This window comes from Neofelis nebulosa, chromosome 5 (assembly GCF_028018385.1).
Source record: "Neofelis nebulosa isolate mNeoNeb1 chromosome 5, mNeoNeb1.pri, whole genome shotgun sequence".
Taxonomy (NCBI): domain Eukaryota; kingdom Metazoa; phylum Chordata; class Mammalia; order Carnivora; family Felidae; genus Neofelis; species Neofelis nebulosa.
Genome location: NC_080786.1, coordinates 55,210,111 through 55,232,532, shown reverse-complemented (window position 1 = coordinate 55,232,532; position 22,422 = coordinate 55,210,111). Strand labels below are relative to the sequence as shown.

The window sequence follows — 22,422 nt, the reverse complement described above, 5'->3', positions numbered from 1 at the left end:
TTCATAAGTTTATTAGTCACTAGAATTTTTTGGTAAAATACCTATTAAGCTATCCATTTTTCTACTATGTTCTTTTTCTTATTGATTTATAAGAATTATTTACATATTCTTGATGAGTCCTTCATTGAATACATGTATTGCAAATGTCTTCGCCCATTGTGTGATTTACCTTTTCACTCCCTTAGTAGTTTTTTGTTTTTACTTAAAGAAGTTCTTAATTTTCATTCAGTACAATTACCAACATTTTCCCTTGTGGTTAGTGCTGTTTCTATGCAGTTTGAGAAATATTTGCTATTCTGAAGATGCCAATGTTTTCCTCTAGAAGCTTTACTATTTTACCTTTCACATTTAAATTTTTTTTAATGTTTATTTATTTTTTTTGAGAGAGAGACAGAGCACAAACAGGGGAGGGGCAGAGAGAAAGGGAGGCACAGAATCTGAAGCAGGCTCCAGGCCTGACTGTCCTGATGCTAGGCTTGAACCCATGAACCCTGAGATCATGACCTTAGCCAAAGTCAGACACTTAACTGACTGAGCCACCCAGGTGCCCCATACATTTCACATTTAGATCTGCAATCCACTTGGGATCAATTTTTCTCTATGGTAAGGGGAAAGCTAAGTTTTGTGTTTTTTTTGGTCCAGATGGATATCCAATTGGCCCAGAATTATTTTTTTAAAGACCACAAAATTAACTCTACACACTCAATTCCTATACCTTTTATCTCTTTCTCAAACACAACACTGAAAGTCACATAATAAGCAATTCTGTCAACATCTTCTTTTTCTGATATTTATCATTAGCACTTACAACTTTGCAAACTATTTACTTTCAAAATATTAAAACAATTTCTTTCATGAAATTAAAACAAATTCTGATAGCACACTCAGATTATTCAACAAGCCAATATTTATTTGTATAAACTTATGAGAAAGAGTAGATATACTTGTCAATAAAGAGTGACCAATTCTTTCTTCAAAAGAGAAAATAGACTGTTGACCATGACAATCTGGTTTTTCCTATGTACAGGATTATGTACTCTAGGAGTAATTAAAATAAATAAAATCCATCCAGGAAGAAGACACGAATGGGAATATCATTTCTTATATATGAGAATTAATTTTTAATTCTGCTATTGATTCTATTGTTTAGAAAGAAAGCAAAAACCCCACATTTCAATTGCATACACTTTATAAAATGATGGACAGATTTTTTATGTTTGCAGTTTGATTATAAAGAGGACCTAACCTTCCACTAGAGGGCATCTTTACCCCATTTGGACTTCTGTTTTGGACTTTTGTAAAAATAAATAACAGCAACTAACCTTTTGCTTACCTTTTAACTATACCAGACCCTATGGATAAAGTTGTGAATGGTCTTGGTGTTAAAAGAGATCTTATAAACACACACATAATCTTTCTCACTAACAGTTCCTGTATTAATAGCTGTTACTGTTATGAAATTGTCTTTGGAACTAATTGTCCCAATTCCAGAGCTTTTCTTTTCCACACAGACAAAAAAAGTCCCTTTCAGTATAGGCAGTATGTATATAATCAACACTAAAATACTGATTATTTAATTTATTATGTACTCTATAAAATAGACTTTCTAATTGTTATACCAATGGGAAAAATCACAAAGGAAAAATGGATACATTTGACTCAATACAAAAATATTTAAATGTAAGGTAAAATTATACACACAATTGAAATGCAAATAAAAAGCTAGAAAAATAACTTACCAATATGAGAATGTATTAACAGCACCAAAATATATAAATACTTCATGCAGATATATAAAACACAAAGCTCTTAATAAAAGTAGACATAGTATGAATAGATAATTTAATAACAAAGTTAAAAATTAATAAGTCTCATTAATAATCTAGAAACAAAAAATTATGATATACTTTCTAACCTACAAGGTTAGATAAAAGATAGTAAATGGTAATGAAGGTGGAAAGAGAAGCACAATTTCGCACACTGCAGGTATAAGAAAGTGCTGACTTGTAAATATGAAGAGTGATTGAATGGGAAAATCTTCATTTTTCAGCCAAAACAGTAAAGATTGGCTCAGGTAAAAATCACCAATAAATGCTAAATGTAGGGGTGCCTGGGTGGCTTAGTCGGTTAAGCATCTGACTTCAGCTCAGGTCATGATCTCACCATTCCTGGGTTTGAGCCCCATGTTGGGCTCTATGCTGACAGCTCAGAGCCTGGAACCTGCTTCGATTCTGCGTCTCCTGTCTCCCTCTCTCTCAATCTGTTCCTCCTCCCCCCTCTCCACCCCCCCCCCCCCGCTCATGTTCTGTCTCTCAAAAATAAATAAATGTTAAAAAAAAAATTTAAGAAATAAATGCTAAATCTAGAGGAGACTATCTACAGGGTCTTACGGTGTCTTCCCATTGTAGAGAGGGAAACATTTTCCCTTTACCTTTCTGGGTTCCGTGGTTAAAATCCCCCCATAATAAAAAACAGATTTAACACAAGAAAAAAAGTATATTAACATGTACACCTCATATATATGTGGGAGGTACCCAGGAAAAATGAGTAAAACTCCCTGAAACGGCCCAAGTCACGACCTTAAACATCATCTTCAGGTAAAGACAAAAGAAAAATATTGGGAATTTGGGAGGTCAGTTATGGAAGCTTACCAAGAAAAACACAGTAAACAAGGTAAGGTTGTTACGCAGATTTAAGAAATCACCTTCTTCATTGATGAGAGTTTCTTGTGATTTAGAGTCATTCTTTTCTTCCTGGTACAGACAAAGACCTCCTTATCAATGGAGATTCTCTCACCAAAGGCTAAATTCAACTTTATTTTTAGAGCTACTCCTGTGTCTACCCTTAATAATAATAATAATAATAATAATCAGCCCCAAATAATCCTTACACCAAAGAGGAATATTTTATTGTGGCATATCCCGCTACCCTTCACTCCTACCTTTGAAACTCCCTCCAGAAGTTTCACAGTCCAGAAGCTGAGTTGGTAGGATTCCTCCACCTCAATGAACCAATGTCTTAGTCATAAGAATATGCATCAGTTCAGTTCACAAGTTGTGTCTCACTTCAGGAGGTGGTAAAGAGGAGAAAAAAACAATTTCTCCCCTACACTTCTAGGTTTTTGGATGAGATTCCCCAGAAATAAAAAGATTAACAAGAGAAAAACAAATTTAATTATGTAGGTACATATGGGAGCCTCGCAAAAATATGACACTTATAGCAAGGAACCAAAGCAAGAAGCTTTTATACATTTTAGACAAAGAAACAATAAACTTGTGGAGAACTGACAAGACAAGGTTTGGGCTTGAGGTGAAATGGTGAAGAAGTAACAAGGTTCATTTATATAGCCTTCTTGGCCCTATCTCCTATTTTGGTGATCAGGAAACTATCTACCCTGCTGCTATAAGGAGGGTACTTTCACATAGGAAAGTTATGTTCTACTTATGATATACCCTGATTCAAAAGACCCCCCGAAAACAAACCACCAGAGTCCAGAGTCAAAGCCAAGCGGCAAGGGTCGTTTATTGCAGGTTCGAACCTGGTCCTCTGCGCACTCGTTGCCAGTGACGCTAAGAGGCCCCGAGAGAGGATCTTACAGCTTCTTTTATAGACAGGCACAAACAAGTTAGGGATTTTTTGGTGGTTACAGAGCTGTTATTGGTTGACATTTAAATTTGAACACTCAGCAGAATTTGATTGGTTCCCGCCTTTATTTCAAACCACTCAGCAGAACTTGATTGGTTCCCGCCTTTAGGTCAGACCACAACTGGGCACGCCCTGGCTGGTTCCGGGAACGGGAGGGGGGGGCGGGGGGCGGGAGGTCTTTGCAGTTGTGAGTACACCTGGTAATTTTTCTCTTAGTCTCTCATTCCCCCCTCTCTTTGGTGACTTAAGAGCCAATCTTGGATCTTATGTGTCTGACTCAAATGTTTCGGTAATGACGGGTTGATATTGGGTCCTAAGGACCATCAGTTGGATCGTGTTAACTCGGTCTTTGATAAAGGCAACTAGTTTATTAATAATATAAGGCCCGAAGGTGAGGAGGAGAAGGAGGAGTATAAGGGGCCCAGCTAGAGCAGAAAGCAGGGTGGCTAGCCATGGGGACTGATTGAACCAAGACTCAAACCAGCCTTGTTCTCGTTCACGCTTCCGTTTGGCCAGGCCTTCTCTAACTTTAGCCATGGACTCTCGGACTACTCCGGTGTGGTCAGCATAAAAACAACATTCTTCTCTTAAGGCTGCACATAAACCTCCTTGTTGGAGGAAGACTAGATCTAGCCCCCTTCGGTTCTGTAGGACCACTTCAGAAAGGGAGGTCAGAGATTTTTCGAGGTGCGAGATTGAGTCCTCAAGTCTGGCTATATCCTCATCAATGGCTGGCCTTAGGCTATTGAACCCTCGGTGCTGGATGGCTAGTGATGAGATCCTTGTTCCTGCCCCTATGGCACCGAGGCCAAATAAGGTGGCCAAGGTTATGGCCGTAAAGGGTTCCCGTTTTGTTCTTATTGACTCTCTTGCTTCCGTCCCTTCTGTCCACAGATCATATACAACATTTTCTCGGTGGTAGATAACCCTTGGAAATATTAATACCATGATACAATATTTGGGTGACAAATTAAAAACATCTCTGCTAACACATGGGGTGAGCCCTGTCTTAGAACAAATCCACCAACTGTCAGGAGCTGGAATTATCCATTTAGATTCATCTATAGAGTAATTAGTTGGGGCACAGAGCTGGATATGGCTAGAGGGGACCTTTCCTATACAAGTCCCATTGCCAGTGACCGCTTGCAGTGTGAGGCCGGGGCCCTTTCGATTCCACTTGCAAGCTGCTGGCGACTCTTCTCCTGACTGTGAAAAAGGGGCAGCTAAACCTATGGCTTCATAGAAGGGGGGTTTTATATCAACATAGCCAGCAGGCCCTTGTTGCCTCAGGGTCTGATCGGTTTAAGGCCTCATACGCTGCTGTTAGCAATTTCCATAGGGAGTCTATGCCTTCTGGGTTCTGATTTTCTTGGACAGCTTGTGCTTTTACTCCTGGGGTAAGGGCGGCGGTCCTGCTGGAGGGAGTAGTGGGGATCTGCCTGGGGATAGGCTCGTCTCTTTTTTTTCTCTTTTTTAATACCTGATTTGGCCCCACCCGTTGTACAAGAGGGGAGACTTCTAATTTTATTTGAATGGCAGTCCCAAAGAGGGGATATTGATATAAGTAGAGTCCCCAAGTGAGTCCTGAGACCCACCGCCTGTCCTTTTTCCCCTCCTCTGTAAATCTTACACAAATAAGGTTACAGTTTTCATCATACCTGGTGCGGGTACATGGTTGGACATAGGACATTTCAATAAATTGGGGTTTTACTTCCCACTTCCATTCCCCATCATTGGAGGTGACACAACTCCAGGCTGCGCAATAGAGGGTTTCAAACCCCCACATGTGTGCCTCATCACCCCCGTCCTAAATCCCGGACATGCATAAAATCCATTTCTACTTATTGATACCCTCCTTTGCAGTTGCCTCCATTTACCTCCTTCCATTTTTTCTAATGGACTAATTTTTTCTAAATTAAAATATAAATCTGGCACCAGGTATTTAATGGGGCAGTTCCTAGGGTTTTGTTGTAGACTTCATGAGTCTCTAAATTAGTAATTTCCCATGTCAAATTATAGGAGTTGTGGGGGTTTGGATTTATAGACAGAATTTGCAGAACAATCAAGAGGAGGGCAAGTATCATAGTTTCGGCTCAATCTGTTGGCGGCGTAGGGTCAATTTTAAAGGATTGTCCTTAGTCCGATCAACAGTCCAGGTTGTCTTTGAAGGTCCCATGAGGTCTGAGAACGGGTCCACTGGTTTGGCGTGGGTGAAATGGATCCAGGTGGCGATTCCGTCTACTTTGATGGCAGTAGGCGTTGTCAGGATGACCTGGAAGGGTCCTTTCCACCTGGGCTCCAGAGTTCCCTGCCGATGACGTTTGACGAGGACCCAATCCCCTGGCCAGAATTGATGAGGAATAGGCGGGGGTCCAGTCTCATAGAGTTCCTTTAATTTGGGCCATACATCTTCATGGACCCTCTGCAAGGCTTGTAGGGAGAACAAAAATTCAAGACTATATCGTTCTCAGCTTTGACAAGGTTATCTTTTAGGTTAGGGATGATGGGGGGTGGTCTACCATGTATTATTTCATAGGGTGTGAGTCCCAGTTTGTATGGGGAATTATGCACCCTGAACAGAGCGTAGGGGAGAAGGACCACCCAATTAGCGCCAGTCTCCATGGTCAATTTGGTTAGGGTCTCCTTTAATGTTCTGTTCATTCTCTCTACCTGTCCTGAGCTTTGGGGTCGGTATGCACAATGTAATTTCCAACCAGCCCCAAGTATGGAAGCCAGTCCCTGACTTACCTTAGAGACAAATGCAGGTCCATTGTCTGACCCTATCATTACTGGAAAACCATACCTGGGCAGGATTTCTTCTAGGATCTTTTTGGCTACAATCTGCACCGTTTCATTCTTGGTTGGAAAGGCTTCAGTCCATCCTGAAAAGGTATCTACAAAAACTAGCAAATACTTATATCCATATTTTCCTGGTTTTACCTCAGTGAAATCTACTTCCCAATAGGTCGCCGGTCTGCTCCCTCTTTGTCTTACCCCTGTTGTCTGAGGATTGCTACTCGCATTGTTGAGTTGGCACACTGTACATTTAGTGACTACTTGATCGACCTTATCAGAGACATTTCTGATTTTTAGTCCAGTCTGTCTCAGTAAGTCCAACATTCGCCGGGAACCTAAGTGGGTGCTGCGATGGATCCACTCTAGAACTTGCCATCCTAGTTTATCTGGGAGTATAATGCTGTTTTTGGAGTCTCTCCACCAGCCATCTTTGATTCGGGTCATAGGAAGTTTGTTTACTCATCCATTGAATGTCGATTTCTGAATACTCAGGGCTGGGGGCAATTCCCGGGGTCCGGGGTCTGGCAGCTGTAGGGTCAGTAATTGCGCTGAGGGCCGAGCTATGTTTTTTGCAGTCTGCTCGGCCAAATTGTTGCCCCGGGAAACTGGGTCGGTTGTCTTCTGGTGTCCTGGGCAATGCACAATCGCTAGCTTTTTGGGTTCCCATAAGGCTGCTAGCAGGGCTAGAATCTCTTCTTTATTTTTGATGTCTTTCCCTTCAGCTGTGAGGAGCCCCCATTCTCTGTATATCGCCCCATGTACATGAGCGGTGGTGAAGGCATATCGGCTATCAGTGTACACGGTTAGCTTGCGGTCTCTTCCTAACTTTAGGGCCTGGGTTAAGGCTATTAGCTCAGCCTTCTGGGCCGAGGTTCCGGGGGGTAGAGCTTCTGCCCACACCACCTCGGTCTCTGAAGTCACGGCCGCCCCCGCATACCTTTGTCCTTGGTGAACGAAGCTGCTTCCATTGGTAAACCAGATGGCGTCTGTGTCCGATAATGGCTGATCCTGCAAGTCCTCCCGGACCCCATAAACTTGAGCCAGTATGTCGGCGCAGTCATGAAGTGGGGTTCCCATGTCTGGGTCTGGCAGCAGTGATGCTGGGTTCAGGGCCATTGGGGGGGTGAAGATGACCCTGAGGGGGTTCAACAGCAGTCCCTGGTAATGAGTGAGTTGGGCATTGCTCAGCCATCGGTCAGGCGGCTGCCTGAGGATGCCCTCGATGGCATGTGGGGTGGTGACTTGTAGCTCTTGGCCCATGGTCAGCTTATCTGTGTCCTTTACCATTAGGGCAGTGGCTGCAATCATCCGGAGACAGGGTGGCCATCTGGCGGCCACTGGATCTAGCTTTTTAGACAGATAGGCTACTGGCCTGCGCCAAGGGCCCAAATGCTGGGTTAGCACTGCGTTAGCTATGCCTCGGTTTTCATCTACATATAGGTGGAAGGGTTTGGAGACATCGGGGAGTCCCAGGGCAGGTGCTGATAGCAGAGCAGTTTTAATTTGTTGGAAGACCTGTTCGGCTTCTTCCGTCCAACTAAAGGGCTGTTGATCTTTTGTTCCCTGGTATAAAGGTTTTGCTAATTCAGCAAACCCTGGTATCCATAGTCTGCAGAACCCAGCCGACCCTAGGAATTCCCTCACCTGTCGTCGTGTCTGCGGTCTGGGAATACGAAAGACAGTCTCCTTCCGGGCATCCGTTAGCCAGCGTTGCCCCCCTCTCAGTAAGTAACCCAGGTAAGTTACCTCTGACTAGCAGATCTGAGCCTTCTTTCCTGAGGTGCGGTAGCCTAAGGTTCCCAGAGTTCGCAGGAGACCTTCGGTTCCCTGGATGCAGGCTTCGGGTGTCTCGGCAGCTATTAAGAGATCATCAACATACTGTAGGAGAGTTGTATTAGGGTGTTGTTGTCTGTACTCACTTAAATCTTCGTGTAGAGCCTCGTCAAACAGGGTCGGAGAGTTCTTGAATCCTTGTGGCAGTCTGGTCCAAGTGAGCTGGCCATTTATGCCCCTGTCTGGATCTGTCCACTTGAATGCAAATAGCTCTTGACTTTTAGGCGCTAGTGGTAGGCTGAAAAAAGCATCTTTTAGATCCAGAACAGTATACCATTGTTCTTCTGGGCTGAGGGCGCTCAGGAGAGTATAGGGGTTAGGAACGGTTGGATGTATGTCCATCACCCGCTTATTGACTTCTCTCAGGTCCTGCACTGGTCTGTATTCCCCGCTGTTGGGTTTGCGCACGGGCAGTAGGGGGGTATTCCATGCTGAGTGGCAGGTGCATAGGACCCCGAAGTCAAGGAGGCGGCGGATATGCAGTGTGATGCCATTTTTGGCTTCCGCGGGCATAGGGTATTGGCGCATGCGGACGGGGTCTGTCCCCGGCTTGACCTCTATAAATAGGGCTGGGCGATGTTTTGCTAGCCCCATACCACCCGTTTCTGCCCACGCGTCTGGGAAGCATTGAAGCCAGGGCTCGATGCCCTGATCCAGAGGAGTGGGTTCCTGATGGAGCCTATATTCATCTTCTAGTTTCACAGTGAGTACAGATATGGGTTGGTTGTAGAAGTCAGTCACTGTGGGTCCCCCGGGTTGGAAATGAATTTGGGCCCCCATTTTGGTAAGCAAATCCCTCCCCAACAGGGGGCAGGGGCTGCCGGGAATGACCAGGAAGGAGTGGGTTACCTTCCCAGTTCCTAAGTCCACAGTCCTCTGAGTTGTCCAGGGGTACTTCTTTATTCCGGTGGCCCCTTGTACCCAGGATGATTTTTCAGATACTTTTCCATGGGGCTTGACCAGAACTGAGTGCTGTGCCCTGGTATCAACTAGGAACTGGACCAGGGTCCCCTCCACTGCAACGTTACCCTAGGTTCGGGGAGGGGATCCGAACCCCGTCCTCCCTATTCTGTATCTTGGGTAAACAGTATGGGGGCTATTTTAGGCTGCCATTATCCTTGGCTGGGGCAGGGTTGTTTCTTCTTGGGGCATTCTCCTATCCAATGGCCTTTCTCTTTACAATAGGCGCATTGATCTTTAAGTGCCGCCTGGGAGGGCGTGTTGTTTGAATGCCTTCTGGGGGTGGCTGTTCTTTCTGGACTATAGCGGCCAGGACTTGAGTCATTTTCTCTGTGGCCTTGATCTGTCTCTCTTTTGGGGCGTCCCTGTTGTTGTAGACCCATTGTGCTATACGGAGCAGATCCTGGATCTGTTTACCTTCTAAATCCTCTAGCCTTTGGAGTTTTTTCTTAATGTCAGGAGCTGCTTGATTTACAAAGGACATAACGACAGCAGCCTGGTTCTCAGGGACTTCTGGATCCATGGGGGTAAACTGCCTAAAGGCTTCCATTAATCTCTCTAAGTAAGCAGCTGGACTCTCTGCCTTTCCCTGTACAACCGAATATACCTTAGCCAAATTGGTGGGCTTGCGAGCTGCAGCCTGGAGACCCGCCATCAGAGTCTGGCGATAAATGAGTAGCCTTCCCCTACCTTCTGCCGTGTTGTAGTCCCATTCGTCCTGTGGAGGGGGAAAGCCGCATTAATGAGGTCAGGGTTAGATGTCAGCCGACCGTCGTCTCCGGGAACCAGCTTTCTTGCTTCTAATTGGATCCTCTCTCGCTCCTCTGTAGTGAACAGGATGCGGAGGAGCTGCTGACAGTTGTCCCAGGTGGGCTGGTGGGTGAACATGACACTGTCTAAAAGAGCTATTAGGTCTTTAGGGTTATCAGAGAATTGAGCGTTCTGTGTTTTCCAGTTGTAAAGGTCACTGGTGGAAAAGGGCCAATACTGGAGTCGGGAGTTGCCTGTTTCATCTGGGGGTCCTATTTCCCGCAGGGGTAGGGCCACAGTGGAGTCGGGGAGGCGAGGGTTTGGCTCACGCTGGGTGTGCCCGCGGGTTCAGCCGGCTGGCCCCTCGCGGTTGGTTTCATTTTCAATGGGGCCCAGCACGGCTGCTGCCTCCCTCCTGGTTCCCCTGGGGGGGCAACTAGCGGGGCGACTGGTGGGGCGGCTGCTGCGGGCAGGGCCCGGGGTACGAGGGGAGGGGGATGATAGGGTGGAGGGTCTAGGGGTAGTAGGTCCTGACTATCAGGCAATATGGGATACAAGGGCGCGGCTGGCGTCCTTGATTTTAGGGGATCTGCAGGCCACATGGCAAGGACCTTACACGTTCCAGAGGATAGGAAGGGGGCCAACAAAGGGGGTGGGTTTTCCACTAAGTTCCGCCATACAAGAATGTAGGGAATCTGATCCGGGTGTCCCTCGCGACCCGGTAGAAAAATCTTTGATTTCACCTTAGCAATTATAGGGAGGCAGAAAGTTCCTTCGGTTGGCCATCCAACGCCGAAGGTTGGCCATTCGGAGTGGCAGAGGGTTATTAATTTTCCCCGCTGGATGTCTAAACTCAAATTCTGTCCTCTGGTTCTAACATCCCTGAAGTTAGCAACGAAGAGAGAAACGGGAGTGCTTTGAGATTGGCCCATCTGTATCCTGGAGGTGGAGGAAAGAATTAAAAGGAGAAACAGTAAAGTTATGAGGATTTCTGGCTGGGTCAGGCCAGGTCACCTGTGAAAGAGAAGGAGTTTAACACTTAAAGGTTATAGAATAGAGAACACAACACTTAACACAACACTTAGATCGCTAGCGCGTTTCGGGTGTCTGCCACCCGAACAGAAAAATTCCGATGGGCCCAAAAAGGTGCCCCAGACGGGTGCCAGTGGACGTCTCCTACTGGACCCGACTGACTGCCCTATAGCGTGTCCGCCAGGGCCGTGTCAGTCACCGATACAGATCCCGCGCGGGAGAGCCAGAAACGAACAGACAAACAGAAACGGACAGAGCCGGCTCACTTACCGATCGGTCTCAGGGACGACCCGTTGACTTGGGGTCTGGTGGATTTGGGGGGATCCTGGACGAGCCCCCAAATGATATACCCCAATTCGAAAGACCCCCCGAAAATAAACCACCAGAGTCCAGAGTCAAAGCCAAGCGGCAAGGGTCGTTTATTGCAGGTTCGAACCCGGTCCTCTGCGTACTCGTTGCCAGTGACGCTAAGAGGCCCCGAGAGAGGATCTTACAGCTTCTTTTATAGACAGGCACAAACAAGTTAGGGATTTTTTGTGGTTACAGAGCTGTTATTGGTTGACATTTAAATTTGAATACTCAGCAGAACTTGATTGGTTCCCGCCTTTAGGTCAGACCACAACTGGGCATGCCCTGGCTGGTTCCGGGAATGGCGGGGGGGGGGGGGGGGGGGGGGGGGGGGGGGGGGGGAGGGTGGTGGTGGTGAAGGTCTTTTCTTTGCAGTTGTGAGTACACCTGGTAATTTTTCTCTTAGTCTCTCACTTAGAGGGGGCAAAGGAAGGTCAGAACATCCTTGCACTGACTCTTTCTCAACTACCTTTAATTCAAAATAATCAATAGGCCAACATGGCACATTTTAGGGTGACATGTTCTGAACCCTACAGCAGTAACACATCGAGATCCCAAAACTATGCCTATAAGGTTCAAGCAAGGAGGTAGTTAATAAGAAGCATTTCTATGGAAACAAAAGGAAAACAAAGGTTAATGATTGAAGCAGCCTATAAAAAGCCCAATTTGAGTCCTGAGGGCAGCCAATGATTTCTAGATGTTGGGCCTATAGCATCTTTTTCAGTTTGAATGTCTCTGGTGATGCCATCACGTGTTCTGAGTGGCCACACAGCAACAGGCATAAAGGTTGTTTATACATGATCTGTTGCAGTGATTTCTCTGAAGTTTATATCAAGTCACCCAACTTCAATTTTCAGGGAGAAAGGACAGCCTTGAAGTGAAGAAAACCGGAAATGTTAGTTTGGAGAGTTGTAGCCAGATACTTGAGGAAATGAGAAGATTTCAGGATACACTCCAGTTTATAGGTACATAAAAAACCTTCAAAGATAACTAACAAGAGTAGAATCTAATAATCACCAGAGTTGTACTACTGAACATAATTTTTCTCACAGATTGCTTATTAGTAACAAGAGAAAAACCCCAGCTAACATAATGTAAAAAGCCCAGACAACCCCTTGACCAGACCAAAATTAATACAACAAACAAGAGACAGGTGGCACATACATTAAGTGCCTCCAGGTGTGGTCTCCTGAGGACATAACATTACTAATGTACTATTCTAGGCAAGATGCATAATCTGAAACTAATCTTCGGGAAATGTTAGACCAACCCAAAATAAGGAATATTGTACTGTGTTTTCAGGGGGCTATTTTTGTTTTCAAAACTGCTAGTGTCATAAAAGACGGTGAAAAGCCAAGGACTTCTTCCATATTAAAGGAAACTAAGGGGCTCCTGGCTGGCTCAGTCAGTGGAGCATGCAACTCTTAATCTTAGTGTTGTGTGTTTGAGCCCCACATTGGATGTAGAGATTACTTAAAAGTAACATCTTAAAAAAATGAGAAAGACTAAAAAAGATGTGACAACTAAATACAGTACCTGAACCTACATTGAATCCTGTGCTGAAGAGGAAAAAATTACTATAAAAAGCATTATTGGGTCAATTGACAAAATTGGATTATGGATGGTGGATTAGGAAATATAATTATATCAATATTAAGTATGCTAAAATTGATAACTGCACTGTGGTTATGTAACAGATATACCTGTTCTTAGTAATGTTATAATAAGTAAACAAGGAGGCCATTAGACTAGGGTGGTTTTGAAACCTTAGCATTCCACATAAGCAAACTAAAACCTAAGACTGTAAATACTTCAACATTAAGAAATCAAAACCAAAGGACAACCAATCACACCCAGCCAGCTAGGTTTTTCCAAATAAGGCAAACATAAGTTTTAGCCAATCAAATAATTTCTTTGTTTCCACACTTTCTCTATAAAAATCTTCCCCTGCTTGTGTCAGTGGATTACCCTTAACCACATCTGGTGTGGTACTGCTGGATTCTAATCAATTTTTGTTCAAATAAACTTTAAAAAAATTATAAATATGCCTCCATTATCTTCTAACAGTTCATACAGACTGGAGTATTAGGGTTAAATATAGTGGGAAGAAATGGTTCGCAAAAACATACATATTCTCTGAGTTTAAATCTATACATCCATCTATCTAGATTAGATAGACAAATAGGTTGTAGGGGCAGAAAATTTTTCATTCTACCCTTTAGGTTCTTTGGCTGGTCTAATAATTAAATTGATATAAGATAGGTTAACAGAAGAAAAAAAAATTACTAACATGTATACCTCCTATATACATGAGAGAAACCCAAGAAAACTGAGTAACTCCCCCAAATGGCCAAAGGCATCACCTTAAATATCATCTTCAGCTAAAGGCAAAAGGAGATGCTAGGAGTGGAGATTCAGTTATGAGAGGTTACCAGGAAAACCACAGTAAACAAGAGTGAGGTTCTAATACAGATGTAAGTCCATGCCTTCAGCACTAATAAGAGTTTCTAGATTTAGATATCCTTCTCTTCCTGGTACATAGAGGGAGACACCATTACAAATGGCGATTTTCCTTATAAATGTAAATGTCTCTTACAAGAAGGTAACTTCTACTGGGCTTTCAGAACTTCTCTTGTGTCTGCAGCTTCTTAAAAATAACCAGCTTAAAATAATCATTCTGCCATAGAGGCATATTTGGGGTTGGTATATTTTGTCTCCCTTCAGTTCTATCTTTGAAACTTTAAAAAAGTTTCAAAACTCAGAATGTAATTTGATAGACTGCTCCGTATCTCACTGAACCAGTCTCTGTCTTGAGAATATGTCAGTTCAGTTAAACATTTGTGTCTCATTTCAGGAGGTGACCTTGCAACTGGGCTCCCAAGGTCAGGCTTATATTGCACAAGCAATCAGTAATTAATAAGAGGCATTTTTATGGAAACAAAAGAAAAACAAAAGGTTAATGATTGGAGCAGATTATAAACCAGGTTCTGAGTCTAGGTAGGAGCCAGTCAAGACTAGATGTTAGGGTCAAAGCATCTTCAGATAAAGTGGGGGCAGGCAGTGGCAATCTGAAAGATTTCGTATTTTGCAGTTTGGATGTCCCTGGTGATCTTTCTGAGTGGCCCCCATGGCAATAGGCATGAACAGTCTACACATGAGCTATTGTAGCAATTTTCCAAAATCTATATCGAGGTGTCTAGCTTTAGTTTTTAGGACTTCAGAAAAAAGGGGCAGTTTTAGTTCTCAATGATTCCAAATCAAAAGGATGCAAGAAAACTGGAAATGTTAATTGGAGAGTCACAGCCTGATATTTGAGGAAACCAGAAGAATTTAGGATCCAGTCCAGTTTGTAGGCAAACAACAAGCCCTCAAAGACAATGAATCAGAACTAGAATCTAATATCCATAAAAGTATGTTACTGAAACTTACTTTTTCTCTCTAAAATTACCCTCATTTCCACCAAAGATAGCCAAATTATGGCTAATTTTTTTGCAAAATAAGGCTGGTTTCAATAAATTTGGCCTGATTATTTACATAAGCATGGCAAGAATAGTGGTTGGCCATGTAGGCTCTTTTTAAATCTCCTTAGCTGGAACATTTCTTAAGGAGTCTTATATTGAACTTTTAAAAGCTTCTCCAGGCCAGAAAGCAAAGCCAAAGATTTGCCATCAGATTCGCCTTGTAATACCTATAGATCTGGGTAAATTCCTCTTCTCAAGGTCCACAAAATATCCTAAGGTTCCTGCATTTGCCAGAAAGTGACAATCCTTACTCACCTGGTAAGGCTGCTGGAAACTCTGTACAAACAAGGTACCAGGCAGTTTTTCCAAGGGGCTTTATTAGTTCCGTAAAGTCAACCTTAGTTCCTTAAAACTGTCTGGTCATACCTGAGTCTATGTGTATCTCTCTCAAATATGACATTCCAGTCAAAGCCATGGTAATATAACTAATGTTTACAATTGTATCCTGTTATAGGAGAACATTATTATTGAACTTATGCGAATAAATAAATTGCCATAAAAACTGTAAGAATGCTCACTGCGAGTTTCTGAATTCTGGAGGGGTTGGGTAGGGAGAAAAATATAAATGTTTCAGTTTGTTCACAAAGGTATATTTTATCAAATTGCTATAAATTATAGTTAGCTTAAGAGAAAAAGTTTCCTTAAATCTGGAAAAACAAAACATCTTTAAAAATCAGCAATATTTGAAACAAAAGAACCCCAAAACATAAAAAATATAATTATCCTCTTCAGTTCATTCAGTCCCATGTTATTAATTCTTTTTTGCCTGAATCTAGTTTTTCCACTAGTTCCAGAAATTCTTCCCCAGTTCACTTTTGTGATCTTAAGGTTATCAGAACCCTGTATTCCTCAAAAGTCCTTTCCATCAATATCTGAAGATAAAACACACTTGCAAAATTATCAGAGTAAAACAATAACTGTCTATAAATGACAAAAGACTTAAAAATGCCCAAGGTTAAAGAAATGCTGAGAATTCACTCTGATGCAATTAACAAGGAAATTTGGTTACTTCTGTGACAAACAACACTTCAAGATAATAACTAGAATTACAAGTGCTAACATTATACCAAGACAAACAAGATTTAAAAATTTTTTTTTAACGTTTTTATTCATTTTTGAGACAGAGAGAGACAGAGTATGAATGGGGGAGGGTCACAGAGAGAGGGAGACACAGAATCTGAAGCAGGCTCCGGGCTCTGAGCTGTCAGCACAGGGGCCCGATGCGGGGCTCGAACTCACGGACCGCGAGATCGTGACCTGAGCCAAAGTCGGCGCTCAACCGACTGAGCCACCCAGGCGCCCCAAGATTTTTAAAAACTTCATACATTTTCTAGAACACTTATATTAATAACATATCTTCACAAATATAACCTAAGAAGGCTTAGCATCACTTATTTGACAATACTTCCCACGTAATTTAATATACTAAATAAGCCTAATTAGGTTAACAAATTTTTCAAGAGCTTCTTGGAACCTTCTAAAATATCCCAAAGTTTCTTCCAGATCAAAAGTACTTCATTAAGAATTTGACTTTGAGGGGTGCCTGGGTGGCTCAGTCAGTTGAGCGTCTGATTCTTGATTTCAGCTCAGGTCATGATCTCATGGTTTGTGAGTTCGAGCCCCATATCAGGCTCTGTGCTGACAGCATGAAGCCTGCTTGATTCTGTCTCCCTCTCTTTCTGCCCCTCCCCTACACACTCTCTATCTGTCTTTCCAAATAAATAAAAATAAACTTTATGAAAATGAATTTGATTTTGAAGAAACCACAAGTGTTGGTGAGGATGTGAAGAAAAAGGAACCCTTGTGCACTGGTTAGTGAGAATGCAAACTGGTATAGATAGCCACTATAAAAAACAGTATGGAGTTTCCTCAAACAATTAAAAAATAGAACTACCCTACGATCCCATAATCACACTACCAAGTACTTACTCAAAGAATACAAAAACACTAATTTGAAAGGGTATATATACTCCTATGTTTATTTGGAGCATTATTTACAATAGCCAAATTACAGAAGCAGCCTAAGTGTCCATCGATGGATGAATGGATAAAGAAGATAAATGGATAAAAATGGATATATATTTATAATGGAATATTATTCAGCCATAAAAAATGAAACCTTGCCATTTGCAACAACATGGAAAGAGCTAGAAAGTACAATCCTAAGTGAAATAAGTCAGTCAGAGGATGACAAATACCATATGATTTCACTCATATGTGGAGTTTAAGAAACAAAACAAAGGAAAAGGGAGGGAGAGACAGAGACAAACCAAGAAACAGACTCTTAACTATAGAGAACAAACTGATGGTTACCAGAGGGGCGGTAGGTGGGGGGATGGGTAAAATAGGTGATGGGGATTAAAGAATACATTTATCATAATGAGCACTGAATAATGTATAGAATTGTTGAATCACTGTACTGTATACCTGAAACTAATATTACACTGTATGTTAACTATACTTAAAATTAAAAACTTAATAAAAATTTTTAAAAAAGAATTTGATCTTGGAAACTTCAAACGTATCAAAATGTTTGGACACTTGACTGAATAGGATCATCATAGGTCACTGTGAAATACTTAGTTATCTACTTAACCAAGTGACAAAGTCTTCAAAGGCTACACAGTTCTGAGCAAAACTTAGCTCTTTTAATACCAAGAAGACTAGGTTTACTTTAGTAATCAAAAACCCAACAAAAACAACATGAAACACAGGAAATCACTTTAATAAGATACAAATTCTTTTTTCTAGGCAATCACCCAGAAGGTAAGGAAAGACCCTTTACAACCTCTTATCAGGAGCGGACCAATAATTCACACAAACTTTGCATTTTTAATAGATGAAAGAAAATTAAGTTCCAGTTTTATATAAGTTCATTATTGATATTAAGGCTTGTTTTTAAAACTCTTAGAACAAATTAATTCAATCTTATCCACTTTGATCACACATAAAACTCCCTTGCCAAAATTCCTTTTTCATAAACCTTCCACAACTTTCTATGTCTATTTTAGTTGGTCCCTTGTTCTCTTTCTCATTAGAGATAATCGGCTTTGCTTTAGGACAAAATTACTTTCTTTTCCCTCAACAAAAATGCAACTCCGTTCTTCATACTTTTTCTTAATAAAAGCATACATCTTACTTTCTTTGCATATAGAAATGTGTCCCTTATGATTTCTAGCAGTTTTAATTGCATACATTAGAATTCTTAACCCTTAGAGACTTTAGTTTCTAGTAAAAACTAACAAGAAATTGTAAACTGCCTGTTACACTGGCATTCTTTAGATTGGCAAATTTATGAATACATATCATACTTTCTAGAGGCATGTGCCCCTTTAATAGTACAATCTTTCTAAGTGGCACAAGACATGCTTACTAACAAACCCAAGCATTTTTAGTTTTTCTGTTATAAGAAGATAATAGTAGATAAACCTGATGTAGAGAACAAAGGCAAAAGAAATATAGAAAAAATTAAATTTCCTTACAACTTACAGTGACCTTCCTCTAGGAACTCGACTGCCTCCATGTTAATACTTTAGCCTAAAATAAGCCTGAGCCTGACCTCCAGGATCCTGTAAGTCTCCTTTAACATATAAACATTCCTTTGGCAACTTCCTTTATCTCTACCCACCAAGATGTATGCTAGCAATCATCCTTCAAACATATGGCCCACTGATAAACATCTGAAGGGTCTCACGACTAAGGTTTTACTAAAGAATAGTAAATAACCTCATCCCAACAACAGCTAGCCTTGCAAGGTCCTGGAAACCTTGCTTCCAAATTCCTTAGAGATTTTTTCTATCCCTAACCCTCTCCCAACTTGAAAGTACATAATCAGCTACTCCTCACAACCCCAGCGCAGCTCTTTCTGCCCACAGGTTCTGCCCCGCGCTGTAATAAGACCACCTTTTTGCACCAAACAGGCCTCAATAATTCTTTCATGACCATTTGCTCCAAACCCCAACGTTTTCACATCAAAACCTATGTTCAATAATGTTTCAGTATTTTATCTTATTTGGAAATGATCTACATATTTAATGAATTTCCATCATCTAATTTAACTTAGTAAAACTCTAAGGTTTTAAGTTACCAAAAATATTTGGGGAAACCATTTAAGTAGACAAAAATAATGCTGAAAAAATCATCTATAAACTTTAACCTCACTTACACTTATTTAATTCACTTGTTCTTAATTATGTTCAGATTAGTTATGAAAATTTCATGTCTTGCTGACGAATTTTGTAACAAAGATAATATAAATTTGATTAGTAAACCCAGGTAGTTGTCTATCTACATTACATTTAATGTTGTAACTCTGAAAACATGTCTATTTTAATTAAACCAATACATTTCAAGTAGCTTTTATTTACCAAAGATTATCCTAGATCAGGTGAACTTGAAAAGCATCCAGGTTAGTTTCTGTTATTCAGTTACATTTTTTTTCAGAATTTTTATAAACACTAAATATATATAAGCACTTGTTTGTTTAAGCCAACTACATAGAGCTCTTCCACAAATTAATTCTGGCAATACCATCTGGAGGTAGAAAAATATCACACATCTACAATATACATTCATAGATACACATAAACATACACAGACACAACCATGGACCTTACAGTTACCAATATTTGTGGAGAAGATTTTTCATTTGCCCAATTTCCAAATACACTCCCTCCCTCCCTCCCTCTCTCTCTCTCTCTCTCTCTCTGTCTTTAATAACCCTACTAATGAGAAATTTCTCCCTAAAGTTTGCATTTCAAAGAATGGCTCTTATGTCCTAAAGAAAAAGGGCATAAAAAATCTACATCGCAAAGGCACAGAGAAAGTATACAAGTTTTCTCTGAAGTGGAAGTTTTGGGGGCATATTTGCCTATTATCAGCGGTCTAGTGTAATTTAAATATGCCCTTCCTTTTTCTGAAGTGCAGGAAAATTCCATTTACAACGTCCCAATATCTGCAAGCATTTTGAGATGAATGTACAAGGTCTGGGATTTGGTAAAGATAGGTGGGATATGAACTGCTTCTAGAGTCACATTCTGGCTTTGTAGAGAGTTGCAAGACAAAAACAGTTGTTTCAATTGTCCTAAAAAACTGAATTACAGGGGTGCCTCTGTGGCTCAGTCGGTTAAACGTCCAATTCTTGATTTTAGCTCTGGTCATGATCTCATGGTTCATGGGTTCAAGCCCCACATCCGGCTCTGTGCTAACAGTGTGGAACCTGCTTAGGATTGTTTCTCTCCCTTTCTTTCTGCCCTTCTCCTGCTCCCACACGCATGTGCACACACTCTTTCTGAAAATAAATAAACTTAAAAAAAAATGGATTACAGCCTGAATATCAAGGGCATGATCATCTTTTCAACTATACTTGCTTCTTTCTTTAGGGGCACATGGGTGGCTCAGTCAGTTACATGTCTGACTTCGACTCTGGTCATGATCTCACAGTTCCTTGGGTTCAATCCCTACACTGGGTTCTGTGCTAACAGCTTGGAGCTTGGAGCCTGGAGCCTGCTTCAGAGTCTGTGTCTCCCTCTCTCTCTGCCCCTCCCCCACTCACACTCTGTCTCTCTCTCTCTCTCTCTCTCTCTCTCTTTCTGAAAAATAAACAAACATTTAGAAAATTTTAAAAAAAAAAACTTGCTTCTTTATATCAGGGAGATTTCTAACTAAGATGGGAATCAAAATAGGGGCGCCTAGGTGGCTCAGTCGGTTGAGCATCCGACTTCGGCTCAGGTCATGATCTCGCGGTCTGTGAGTTCGAGCCCTGTGTCAGGCTCTGTGCTGACAGCTCAGGGCCTGGAGCCTGCTTTGGATTCTATGTGTCTCTCTCTCTGCCCCTCCCCCGCTCATGCTCTGTCTCTGTCAAAAATAAATAAATATTAAAAAAAATTTTTTTTAAAGATGGGAATCAAAATAATTATGCCTTTGTAAACTCTGTATAAATATTTTAACAAAAGCCTTCTTTCTGAGTGTACAGTTCAACCTTGGCCTTTTATCAGCCTCTAAACATTGGACTTCAGCTGATCATTTTTTTGAGGGCCTAGGAGTAATTTTGGTCATTTGTTCCTCTGTGAGGTGGGTTGTGAATGACTACTAACTTTCTAACTCCTGTCTAAATTTTGTAAGATATTCTAAAAATGGAGGTGGAGGGCTTTATAACTTAAAAGATCTGTTGCTATACAGGGGATAAGAGTTCTTTGGGTGGAGGGTCTAGGATAGATCCACAAAGGAGATTGCATAGGAAAATCTGAAGCTGGTTGTTTACAGGGCCCTGAAAAGTAGGAGTGTGAAGAAATAGCAAAGTAAGCCCTACTGCCTGTCCCAGGTGCTTCTGGTAAATTCACTTTCTACCTTTCAGCATTTATCTTAATAACATGTATACTTTGGTCTCAGAGATTAGGCTAGAGTGTTCTTTATAAATCTTGTAAGGAAAGGGAAGTTAAACCATTAGGGAAAAATCTGTTATATGGTGGCCAACAGGACCGGTAAGGGAATTTCAATCCCTGCCTGAAGACTTCCCTTGCAGATTTTTGTTCCCACCCTGCTTGCCTCAGGCGCCAAATTACTACTGTTGGGAAAATAAGTAAAGTTCTGCACCATAAGATGGCCCACGGAACTAAAACAAGCTCTAATTCTCAGCTTAGAGACTCCTCTTCCGGGTTCTTCCTGTCCTGTTAGCTGTGCGTGCGCGGGCACGAAAGCCGTCAGGAATGCGGAAGATGATGCTATAAATTACCCTTCCCACCTGCATTCCACGCTCAGATCTCTGGAAAATAATCTCCTCTGAGCCCACGGGTGTAAAATAAACCTCCTTCCTTCCAAGATCTCCGAGTGCCGCTTGGTTCTTCTGCCAGGCGATCCAGACCAGCTTCCGTAATAAAAACAGGCAGATGGGGCCAGGTTTGAGGGAAAGGAATTTATGCTAGATGTGGATATTATTTTTTCCTTAAGTCTAATTTCTGTTCTTTCATCTTGTGAAGAGTCTTTAAGGCTAGCCATTATACCTCTTTGTGTCCACTTTTTAATGTGGTCTTTCTACAGGTACCAATAAGACAATTGTTTAGGGGAAGAGCTCGCTTTTAAAAAAAAAAAATTCAAATATAGAACTTTGTCCAAGTCAAAGAATTCATTATCTGGCAGTTAATGAGGGTCTATTAATCTTAACAGCAACTCAAACCATTGAGCACTTTTATGGCTTAACCAGAGATGAAAGAGCCACCCCACAAGAGGGTGCAAAAAAATGCAGACCTTCTTAGAACCAGAAAGCTTACTCCCAAAGGTAGTCTAAGAAAGCAAAGGCCTTCATTGTTATAAGTGGTAAGAATGGTGTGGTGAAAATATTGTTTCCGGTTTCCCACAAGAACATGAGATACCTCCAGACACAGTGCCAGTAATCTGTGATAGCAGGTAGATGCTACTATAATGGGATTTTTTCAGCACTAACAGAACAATGGAGGTTGAGAAGGCAAAAGCCCCTTATGGGCCAGGACTTCCAATAACAAACTCCCCTGAGAGCTGGCACAGTTAGACAAAGAGAATG

The 22,422-nt window shown here is 41.8% G+C and overlaps 1 protein-coding gene across 1 annotated transcript; it reads right to left on the bottom strand.

Annotated features, from left to right (window-relative positions):
• Positions 1 to 5,725: 5,725 nt before the first annotated feature.
• LOC131513112 (uncharacterized) lies at positions 5,726 to 10,122 on the bottom strand. The gene is given in 5 exon segments (XM_058732515.1): positions 5,726 to 6,100; positions 6,103 to 6,818; positions 6,930 to 8,297; positions 9,925 to 9,963; positions 10,005 to 10,122. Coding segments are annotated over 5 exon segments (2,616 nt in total).
• Positions 10,123 to 22,422: the final 12,300 nt, after the last annotated feature.